The 12500-nt window shown below is 45.7% G+C and overlaps 1 protein-coding gene across 1 annotated transcript in view; it reads left to right on the top strand.

Moving 5' to 3' along the window:
* LOC139419720 (zeta-sarcoglycan-like) overlaps positions 1-12500 on the top strand; it is a 288649-nt gene that overhangs the window by 86696 nt on the left and 189453 nt on the right. Inside the window, exon 2 of the mRNA XM_071169707.1 lies at positions 11387-11587. Within this exon, the coding sequence (XP_071025808.1) occupies positions 11387-11587 (201 nt within the window). The remainder of the gene's footprint in view (positions 1-11386; positions 11588-12500) is intronic.

The following is a 12500-nucleotide window of genomic DNA, read 5'->3' as shown; positions in this document are numbered from 1 at the left end:
TTACTGTAAGTCGCTTTAGACAAAAGTGTTAAATGCAGTAGAAATGAATACAAATATGTGTTGTGTGTAGTGTTCTAAGTCTTTATCAGAAGTAAAGAACTGTCCACTGCAGGGTCATTCCACGCCAGCCCAGCGGGAAATATTTCTGGCATCTCAGATTGTTCTGGGAATTCTCACATAGAAACTTCATTGGGTGAAAGAATGTTTAACATGCTTTTTATATTTGTATCACAATACATTTATTTTTTGAAAATCATGATGAAAGTTGCCACTTTAGGCCCTTGTTAGACCTAGACATCTCACCTAGACAGATACAGACAACATCATGGTGTCATTATACTCTTTATAATGTGATCTAACTGATGGAATATGTCCAGACTCTGACTTACACATTCACATTCATTTATTCAATAATATAAATATGAATATGAATATTTACCCATTTTGATTTATCTTATTTTTAAGACATATGGTTTGGAACAAAATACTCTTGAAACACATCAAACTTCCAGAGTGGTTCTCTGGTACTTTTAATGACATGACCCATTTTACTGTGTACATAGACATTGATATTCAGCAAATGACTAGCAGCAGGAGTTTGAATCCATTCACTGCGTTGGTGGTGCTCATAACATTGATCAGAACTCTGGAAATGGGATGTACTTGTAGAGTTTATTGTTCCAAACAATATGTCTTAAAATGAACACAATGAAAAAGGGTAGTTTTGAGATATTCATATGAATATTTAGATGTTGAATAAATGATTGTGAACATTTGTATTTAAGAGTCTAGACATATTCTAGATATTAGAGCACACTATGGAGTTTAATAACACCAAGATGTTGTCTATCATGTACAATTTACGGATCATAAGGTCTTGCAGTGGGTTCCCGAGTGGCGCAGAGGTCTTAGGCACTGCATCTCAGTGCTTGAGGTGTCACTACAGACTACAGTGATACAAGCCTGGTTCGAATCCAGGCTGTATCACAAGTGGCTGTGATTGTGAGTCCCATAGGGTGGTGCACAATTGGCCCAGCATGGTCTGGGTTTGGCTGGTGTAGACCGTCATTGGCCCAGCATGGTCTGGGTTTGGCTGGTGTAGACCGTCATTGGCCCAGCATGGTCTGGGTTTGGCTGGTGTAGACCGTCATTGGCCCAGCATGGTCTGGGTTTGGCTGGTGTAGACCGTCATTGGCCCAGCATGGTCTGGGTTTGGCTGGTGTAGACCGTCATTGGCCCAGCATGGTCTGGGTTTGGCTGGTGTAGACCGTCATTGGCCCAGCATGGTCTGGGTTTGGCTGGTGTAGACCGACATTGGCCCAGCATGGTCTGGGTTTGGCTGGTGTAGACCGTCATTGGCCCAGCATGGTCTGGGTTTGGCTGGTGTAGACCGTCATTGGCCCAGCATGGTCTGGGTTTGGCTGGTGTAGACCGTCATTGGCCCAGCATGGTCTGGGTTTGGCTGGTGTAGACCGTCATTGGCCCAGCATGGTCTGGGTTTGGCTGGTGTAGACCGTCATTGTAAATAAGATTTTTTTTCTTAAAGGATTGGACCCTTTTTATTTTTTTTACAATTTTCACCTAAAATGACATCTAAATCTAACTGCTTGTAGTTCCGGACCTGAAGCAAGGATATGCATATTCTTAATACCATTTGAAAGGAAACTCTTTGAAGTTTGTTGAAATGTGAAATTAATGTGGGAGAATATAACACATTAGATCTGGTAAAAGATAATACAAAGAAACAAAAATTTGTTTTTTTTTTACCATCATCTTTGAAATGCAAGAGAAAGGTCATAGAGTATTATTCCAGCACAGACGCTATTTAGATTTCGGCCACCAGATGGCAGCAGTTTATATGCAACGTTTTAGGATGATCCAATGAACCATTGCATATCTGTTCAAAATGTTGTATCAAGACTACCGATCCCCTAGAGGTTAACTGACTTGCCTAGTTAAATAAAGGTTAAAATAATCATACTAATTGCAGGAGATGTGTAGGTCTTAAAAGGGCCTAAAATTGCCAATTTCTCAATGTTTAGTGATCTTAGACACCAACATATTTCCCTCTCCTGCCCTGCAGTAATGTCTGTTTTTATAGCTTGTATGGTGTGTAATAGTTCCATGATTACAATCTGGTGTGATATCATGTGTGACAGAAAACAAACACACACACACAGCTGTTCCTCACACTGTTAAAGACATGGAGAATGTGAGCCTGGTGAGCATTGAGTCATGTAATCCTTAACTGTGCAGTACTCAGTCGTGAAAAATTCTCAGATAATGAGTCTAGAATCATGGCTGTTTATCAGTTTCACGGGGCCACGAGGATTCAGGCAAACACATTGTATTACATCTTCTCCCCGTGCTCCACACACACACACACACACACACACACACACACACACACACACACACACACACACACACACACACACACACACACACACACACACACACTATTATTTATAAGCTTCTCATAAACACACACTTACACACAGTGAGACGTAGCCTACTTTCCTCGACAACCAGTTCCATCTCTCTCCTTTTAAAATCATCAAACCAATTCTCTTCAGCATCCGTTATCTGACTGAAAGGAATCGGTGTCCTCCGTCCCAAGTTTCTGTCATGCGGAGCGGAGCAGGTGAACCCAAGAGCAGACTCAGATAAGGAGACTGGGATGAGGTAACCAAGGTATTTATTGAAACACAGGGGGAAGATGGAGTGCAGGTCAGGGGAAGCTCGGGTGGGTTGCAGGAAACCAGGTGCTGAGGCTGGGGCTGGAGCGAGGGGAGTTGGGACTGGGTAAGCAGGTCCTAAGGCTGGGGCGAGGGGAGTTGGGACTGGGTAAGCAGGTCCTGAGAGGAATCCAAGGATGCAGTGGAGTGGGGGGGGTCCAGGACAGTGTAGCATGACTGACGAGACGTGAGACTGGAGACAGGGACCAGAGTCAGAGCAGAAGAGGAAAACAGCATCAAACACAGGAAAACAGACACAACACGAAAACAGAATCTAAGCAGGAAGTAACAGCTACAAAAATGGAGACTGACTGAGCAAAGATTACAATCTGGCAGCATGGGAGAGGCAAGGCTGAGTGTTTGTAGAGGTCTTGATTATGGAGCAGATTGCAGCTGGTGGGGATCTGCTCCGCCTCCAGCACACCTGTGTCCGCCCACACAATCACACACACACACACACACACACACACAAACACACACACACACACACACACACACACACACACACACACACACACACACACACACACACACACACACACACACACACACACACAAAGAAGAAAAGGGAGAGAGCACTGTGGGAGTGGCGGCAGGTTAGGGAGACACAGGATGAGCAGTAGAGGGCGTGGCAGGCGCAGATGTAACAGTTTCCCTGGCCAACTACCAACTGCCTTAAACCTTGTTTAAGGCGTTAATTGGATATAGAAATGAGAGTGATTACATAGTACATAGTACACTACACACTTAGAATCCTACCACAGGGGAAGTTCATCAGGGAAACTTGGGAAGGAGGACACTGCTTCTTTTCAGTCAGATAACGGATGCTGAACTGAGTTTGTTTGATGATAGCCTGTGCAGGGCTACTTCAGCCTAGGAGGTTTGATTTTCTCAAACATCTGATGTGGAGCGAGGGGGTGGGGAGGGGATGGACGGGGAGGCAGGGAGAGAAAAAGTGAGAAGTTGTCAATAGTATCTGATCTTAAATTGAACCGTTTCTCACAGCAGGAAAATAATCCTGCAGCAACAGGAACTGTGAATTATTGTTTGACTTATAATTAATGGACATTAATTACACACACACAACCTTGTATAACTAACCTTGTGGGAACAGACAATTCAGTTCCATTCAAAATCCTATTTTCCCTAACCCCTAAACCTAACCCTTACCCTAATCCTAACCTTGACCCTAGTCTTAACACGAGAACGTAACCTTAACATGTCCGCACATGCGCGCGTGCACACACACACACACACACACACACACATAGCAGCTGCATTATTATTTAGAAGCTTCTCACAAACACACACTTACTCACAGTGAGACGTAGCCTACTTTCCTCGACAACCAGTTCCATCTCCCTCCTTTTAAAATCATCAAACCAATTCTCTTCAGCATCCGTTATCTGACTGTAAAGAAGCAGTGTCCTCCTTCCCAAGTTTCCCTGGCCAACTTCCTCCTGCCTTAGACCTTGTTTGAGGTGTTAATTGGATATGAAAATGACAGTGATTACATAGGACATAGTACAGTACACACCTAGAAACCTACCACAGGGGAGGTTCATCAGGGAATCTTGGGAAGGAGACACTGCTTCTTTACAGTCAGATGCTGAAGTGAGTTGTTTGAGGATTTATTTATTTTTCCTATATACTTTACCCCCTTTTTCGTGATATCCAATTGCGATCCAATTTTGATCTTGTGTCATCGCTGCAACTCCCCAACGGGCCCGGGAGAGGTGAAGGTCGAGACATGTGTCCTCCGAAACATGTTCCGCCAAACCCCCCTTTTCTGCACCCGCCCGTTGGGGATGCAGTGCCTTAGACCACTGTGTCACTCGGGAGGCCCCAAGTCGGACATTTTAAAGTGGAAATGACAAACTTTAGACGTCTTTTTAAACTCAAATACACTACAAGTTTATCAAATTCAGATCCTACATGTGTACATTTTGCACACACACACATACACACACACACACACACACACCACACACCACACACACACCACACACACATACACACACACACACACACACACACACCACACACACACACACACACCACACACACACACACACACACACACACACACCACACACACACCACACACACACACACACACACACACACACACACACACACACACACACACACACACACACACACCACACACACACCACACACACACACACACACACACACACACACACACACACATGCAAGCACACACACACACACACACCACACACACACACACACACACACACACACACACACACACACACAAGCAAGCACACACACACACACCACACACACACACACACACCACACACACACACACACACACACACACACACACACACACACACATGCAAGCACACACACACACACCACACACACACACACACACCACACACACACACACACACACACACACACACACACACACACACACACACACACACACACACACACACACATACACACACACACACACACACACCACACACACATACACACACACACACACACACCACACACACACACACACACACACACACACACATGCAAGCACACACACACACACACACACACACACACACACTCTTGTGACGGCAAAGTTGAATTAGCCACAAATCTGCACTGTCTGCCTCTCTACCGTAAGTTGAGTTACAGCAGCAACTGCTGTGACCTTTTAAAAGATGTATTGATTTGTTTAATGTGACTTGCCGTGTGTGCTCAAACTCTGCCGAATGTCATTGCGTGAAATGGAAGCAAGTTGAAAACGGTATCGATTGAGGAAACATGTTACATAATTGACATATCTGGTGTGACAGGACGAGTGCGCTAGTCAGGGAAGTTAACATATGACTTTTCCTCTCCACCGTACAACCCGATGTCTGTTAGGCAGGTCGTACACGATACGAAAGACCGCAAAAGACGACAGTCTTTCAAAGAACAAAATTGTTCATCCCTTTGTCAGTTTTTAAAGTAACGCTCCAGAACATTTGTATTATTCCAGCCAGTAGTTTTGAAAGCCTCAGTCCAAAACGGGTCCCCGCTTTCTGTGTACTACGTCATCCAAATGTGTACTACGTCATCCAAATGTGTACTACGTCATCCAAATGTGTACTACGTCATCCAAATGTGTACTACGTCATCCAAATGTGTACTACGTCATGCAATTGTGTACTACGTCATCCAAATGTGTACTACGTCATCCAAATGTGTACTACGTCATCCAAATGTGTACTACGTCATCCAATTGTGTACTACGTCATCCAATTGTGTACTACGTCATCCAAATGTGTACTACGTCATCCAATTGTGTACTACGTCATCCAATTGTGTACTACGTCATCCAAATGTGTACTACGTCATGCAATTGTGTACTACGTCATCCAAATGTGTACTACGTCATGCAATTGTGTACTACGTCATCCAAATGTGTACTACGTCATGCAATTGTGTACTACGTCATCCAAATGTGTACTACGTCATCCAAATGTGTACTACGTCATCCAAATGTGTACTACGTCATCCATTTAATTTGATATGTTACATCCTCCTAAGAACTGTCAAATAATAATGTTTTGCAATTCGTATGATATGTTACGAATCAAATTATATTTTTTTACGAATTTGTTGAGCTTAAGATCCCGGACTGCGTCTTTAACAGGTACATTGACATTTTAGTAATTTAGCAGACGCTCTTATCCAGAGAGACTTACAGTCAGTGCATTCAACTAAGGTAGATAAAACAACCACATATACAAGCTAGTCAAAACTTTCTCTTCTCCGTCCTCTTTTCCTGTCTTTAACAAGGAAAAGTCACTTGCCCCTCCCAACACCATTATCTCCCTCCCAGTTCTCTGATGAGCTGTGTCGGTGTCCCAAATGGCACTGTATTCCCTTTAAAGTGCACCATGTAGGGAATAGGGTGTTATTTGGGGTGCATCAAGTGTTTTCTTACACACCTTCAATCACCTGTACTCTGAGTCATTGTATCAGAGGAGATGTGTTTCCATTTGGGGAATGGGATTCAATAGGGCAATCTGCAGGAAGAGAAAATAGCATTACATCTTGGCTGGCTGGATCACTTCCTGTCCCTTGATGCCTTCACTACTCCTCTCTGACTGAGGCATGAGTCATTACACACACACACGCACACGCGTCGCGCACCTGCACGCGCCCACACACACACACACATGAACGCAGGCAGGTACACACACACACACACACACACACATGAACGCAGGCAGGCAGGTACACACACACACACATGAACGCAGGCAGGCAGGTACACACACACACACACACACACACGAACGCAGGCAGGCAGGTACACACACACACGCCTCCTGCAGGTATCTGACTGACGATGTAGTATCATTACCCTTAACATTAGTCTCTCTATGAGTCATCTGTGTACCTTTAACCCAGACCTCTCCACACCTCTTCAACTATACCTCACCAATATAACTCACCTCTCCCTCCCACATCAATGGTTTACAGCTGAGCCATTCCTCCATCTCTTCCCTTTTCCTTTCCATCCCGTTCCCTCCATATATCTCTACCCAGGGAATTCTGGGAAATTCCCCCTCCACCACCCCCTCAAAACAAACAACCAACCTCACTCTCTGTGAGTTTTCCCATTTCTTTCCCCCCTACTTTCCTCTCTAAAGCCTTCCCGCCTTGAATGGTTGCTAAGATGTGGTGATGCAGCACAGGACGCTATCGGGCTGATTGGATTGCGGCGGCGCCTGGGTTGCCGCGACAGCAGAGGCGTTTGGCTGTTAAGGCGTTAATAAAGTCACGTTGCGGCTCCGTTGGAAAGCCTCAGGCGGGGAGACCCGGGCGTGATGGATCACTCCTTGTCAGTTCAATTTGAGAAATGTATTGAGACTACATGGGGTTGGTGGTGGAGGGGTTGAGAGGCATACAGGTAGCGGAGAGGGAGAGGGGGATGGAGAAATGGATGGAGAGAGAGAGGTGTAAAAGATGGATAGTGTGATAGAGAGCGTAACAGGGAGATGGAGAAATGGAGAGAGAGCTAGAGAGATGGATGGGAAAGGAATGAGAGACTAAGAGGGAAAAGAGAGATCAATTAATAGAAAGAAAGAGAGAAGGAGAGGGAAAGGCGGATAGAGAGAGGAGTGAGGTAAAGAGAGAGAGCAGGAAAGAGAGGGAGAGGAGAGATGGATAGAGAGAGGAGTGAGGTAAAGAGGGAGAGCAGGAAAGAGAGGGAGAGGAGAGATGGATAGAGAGAGGAGTGAGGTAAAGAGAGAGAGCAGGAAAGAGAGGGAGAGGAGAGATGGATAGAGAGAGGAGTGAGGTAAAGAGAGAGAGCAGGAAAGAGAGGGAGAGGAGAGATGGATAGAGAAAGGAGTGAGGTAAAGAGGGAGAGCAGGAAAGAGAGGGAGTGGAGAGATGGATAGAGAGAGGAGTGAGGTAAAGAGAGAGAGCAGGAAAGAGAGGGAGAGGAGAGATGGATAGAGAGAGGAGTGAGGTAAAGAGAGAGAGCAGGAAAGAGAGGGAGTGGAGAGATGGATAGAGAAAGGAGTGAGGTAAAGAGAGAGAGCAGGAAAGAGAGGGAGAGGAGAGATGGATAGAGAGAGGAGTGAGGTAAAGAGGGAGCGCAGGAAAGAGAGGGAGAGGAGAGATGGATAGAGAGAGGAGTGAGGTAAAGAGGGAGAGCAGGAAAGAGAGGGAGAGGAGAGATGGATAGAGAGAGGAGTGAGGTAAAGAGGGAGAGCAGGAAAGAGAGGGAGTGGAGAGATGCGGTCACATTTAGGGACGTTCAGAAAAAGGACGAGAAATGAGAAAAGGAACATATGTGTCAACAAACAGTGAGAGGAAATAGAGAGAGAGACAGATTGAGGGAGGAGGTGGTGGGAATGAGAAGTAATGTTTCTTCACTTCTAATGCGTTGCTCATTAGATATTTATAGCCACATGAAGTCCCGGGACTATGAAGCAGCTCTGACCTGTTGAGCCCAGGCAATGTCTCCATCCCAAATAAAACCCTATTCCCTCTTTAGTGCACTACTTTAGACCAAGGCCCATAGGCACTAAAAGGAAATAGCAGTGACATTTTGGACTTCTAGCACAGCATTCTGAATGGTAGAATACAGTCATGCTGTTTACACAAACAATCAAGTTGGGCAAGCAGTGAAAATGCCAGTGAGAATGTCTGCAATCTCCAATAGCAGAACACCGCTGCCGAACACTATTGCTAATTCTACGTCACCGTGTCATTTTCTATGGGCTTGTGGGTAATGGGCATTCGCTGATGTGTCGAATGGATTCTATAGTTCCCGGTTAGACTTTAGTGAGAATCCAGGCAGAGCCCAGCAATATAGACTAGAGATCTACAGGGAGATACCAGAGGCCTGGCAGAGTGGTATCTTTCCTATCCTCAGCTCTTCAAGCAGTAGAACGAATGGCTTTTCTCTCCTGTCTTTCTTATCTTCACTCTCCCGCTCTCCTTCGCACTCTCTTTCTCCGTTCTCATCTTGCCTTCCTCCCTCCCTCCCTCGCTTTCTTTCCACACCACCTGTCTTCTCTATCTCTGCTCTATCCACTGCTCTCTCTCTCTCTTTCTCTCTCTCTCTCTCTCTCTCTCTCTCTCTCTCTCTCTCTCTCTCTCTGTCTCTCGCTCTGTCTCTCTCTTTCTCTCTGTCTCTCTGTCTCTCTTTCTCTCTGTCTCTCTGTTTCTCTCTCTCTCTGTCTCTCGCTCAATGCAATTAAATTCATGGGGCTTTATTGGCATGTGAAACGTGTTAACATTGCCAAAGCAAGTGAGGTAGATAATATACAAAAGTGAAATAAACAATAAAAATGAACAGTAAACATTACACATACAGAAGTTTCAAAGCAATAAAGGCATTACAAATGTCATATTATGTCTATATACAGTGTGGTAACGATGTACAAATGGTTAATGTACAAATGGGAAAAGAAATAAACATAAATATGGGTTGTATTTACAATAGTGTTTGTTCTTCACTGGTTGCCCTTTTCTTGTGGCAACAGGTCACACATCTTGCTGCTGTGATGGTATTTCACCCAGTAGATATGAGAGTTGATCAAAATTGCGTTTGTTTTTGAATTCTTTGTGGATCTCTGTAATCTGAGGGAAATATGTCTCTCTAATATGGTCATACATTGGGCAGGAGGTTAGGAAGTGCAGCTCAGTTTCCACCTCATTTTTTGGGCAGTGTGCACAAAGCCTGTCTTCTCTTGAGAGCCAGGTCTGCCTACGGTGGCCTTTCTCAATAGCAAGGCTAGTCTCACTGAGTCTGTACATAGTCAAAGCTTTCCTTAAGTTTGGGTCAGTCACAGTGCCACTGTGTACTCTCTGTTTAGGGCCAAATAGCATCTCTCTCTGTCTTTCTCTCTCTCTCTGTCATCTGTCCATTCTTTCTATCTCCCTGTGCTCCTCCCCCATCCCTCCTCTCCTCTCTTTGACCTTCTCTTCCTCCTTTCCTCTGTCGTCTTCTTCCTCTTTCCGTCTCACTTCATCCATCTCCTCTCCTTTCCTTCTCTCTCTCTCTAACCTTGACCCCTCTTTCTTGCCTCCCATCCTCTCTTTCCCTGTCCCATTGGTCCTAATCCTTTCTCTCTTTCCCTGTCCCATTGGTCATAATCCTTTCTCTCTTTCCCTGTCCCATTGGTCCTAACCCTTTCTCTCTTTCCCTGTCCCATTGGTCCTAAACCTTTCTCTCTTTCCCTGTCCCATTGGTCCTAAACCTTTCTCTCTCTCCCTGTCCCATTGGTCCTAAACCTTTCTCTCTTTCCCTGTCCCATTGGTCCTAAACCTTTCTCTCTTTCCCTGTCCCATTGGTCCTAACCCTTTCTCTCTTTCCCTGTCCCATTGGTCCTAACCCTTTCTCTCTTTCCCTGTCCCATTGGTCCTAACCCTTTCTCTCTTTCCCTGTCCCATTGGTCCTAACCCTTTCTCTCTTTCCCTGTCCCATTGGTCCTAACCCTTTCTCTCTTTCCCTGTCCCATTGGTCCTAACCCTTTCTCTCTCTCCATGTCCCATTGGTCCTAACCCTTTCTCTCTTTCCATGTCCCATTGGTCCTAACCCTTTCCCTGTCCCATTGGTCCTAACCCTTTCTCTCACTCCCTGTCCCATTGGTCCTAAACCTTTCTCTCTTTCCTTGTCCCATTGGTCCTAACCCTTTCTCTCTTTCCCTGTCCCATTGGTCCTAAACCTTTCTCTCTTTCCCTGTCCCATTGGTCCTAACCCTTTCCCTGTCCCATTGGTCCTAACACTTTTTCTCTCTCTCCCTGTCCCATTGGTCCTAAACCTTTCTCTCTTTCTATGTCCCATTGGTCCTAACCCTTTCTCTCATCCCCTCTCCCCTCACTAACCTCTCAGTCTCCCTCTTCCTGCTCACACCTTCTACTCCATTGCTTCCCTGCATCTCCGCTAACCTCCAACCTCACATCCCTAATCTCTTTGTCACCTCTGTCTGTCTTTACCCTCATCCCCCATCCATTTCTGCCCTCTCTGCTCACACTGCACCTGATCTCCATCTTGGAAGTTCCAGAGGGCAGCAGACAGCCTAGAGGTTAGAGGAGTGCTTCATCAGTTGGAAGACTGTGGGTTTGAATCCTATTTCTGTTCTCTCCTCCTCCTCCAGATGACCCAGGAGCAGTACATCCTCGCGGCCCAGCCCAACACCCTGAGCCAGCGGGTACACCAAGGTGCCCAGGCCTACCCGGTGGGTATCTACGGCTGGAGGAAGCGCTGCCTCTACTTCTTCATCCTCCTCCTCCTGGTCACCATGATCGTCAACCTGGCGCTCACCATCTGGATCCTCAAGGTCATGAACTTCACCGTGGTGAGTTACCCATAGTGCCCCCTGGAGGTCTGGAGGGGAAGTGTGACTGTGTGCTGAGAGGTAGCTTATTGTAAGGCTGGTGGTTTGACCCGCGCACTGCTATACGAGTGTTGAAAAGTTCACCATCTGGTTCTTGAAGGTCATGAACTTCACTGAGGTGAGGTGAGGTGACCATAGTGCCCCTAGAGGGCTAGAGGGGAAATGCATGTGAATGTGTACCCACGCTGGTTGTTTGGGATCTTGTCAAGGCTATGTCATGTTTATGTCAGGTTTATGTCACGTTTATGTCACGTTTATGTCATGTTTATGTCACGTTTATGTCATGTAAACCTCAATGTGTTAACATACAAGATATCTAAGAGTGGTTTCATAAGAGCATCGGGAAATGCTCAGTTTGCTCAACATTAGGCCTCGATTGTAGCCTAAGTGATTATGCAGGTTTCTGCTCCAACCTAAATCATGTTGAGCAGATAGAGTATCTTCACTGAGTAAGGATGTTGCTAGGGAACTATATCATGTCCTCATGGAGACATGACGAGGCTTGCGGAGGAAGGGTTTTCTCACTTGATAGATGGGTCAATTGAAAAACATTCAGTGATCAGGCGGAAGGGGAACCCAATGGTTCATTAGTGGCTAAACATGACTGTAGATGACACTCTTAGCAGGACAAAAAGCCAGATCAAATCACATGTTAATGTGAATATGTTAATGGCTTTAGATAGACCATTCGTCGTGGCTCAAGGCACAGGTAAACAGCCTTCTCTTACTCTGACAGAAACCCAGCTGTGAAAGTGGCCGACGTGTGTAATGGAGCCTATGGAAATCCCGCCTGGATGGGGAGAGAGCGGGGGCGTACCGAAATTGAGGGCGACGCCCAAAATGGCACCCTATTTGTGTATTATTTTTGCCCAGA

Source organism: Oncorhynchus clarkii, chromosome 10, assembly GCF_045791955.1.
Source record: "Oncorhynchus clarkii lewisi isolate Uvic-CL-2024 chromosome 10, UVic_Ocla_1.0, whole genome shotgun sequence".
Lineage (NCBI taxonomy): Eukaryota > Metazoa > Chordata > Actinopteri > Salmoniformes > Salmonidae > Oncorhynchus > Oncorhynchus clarkii.
This window is presented reverse-complemented; position numbering and strand designations above follow the sequence as displayed.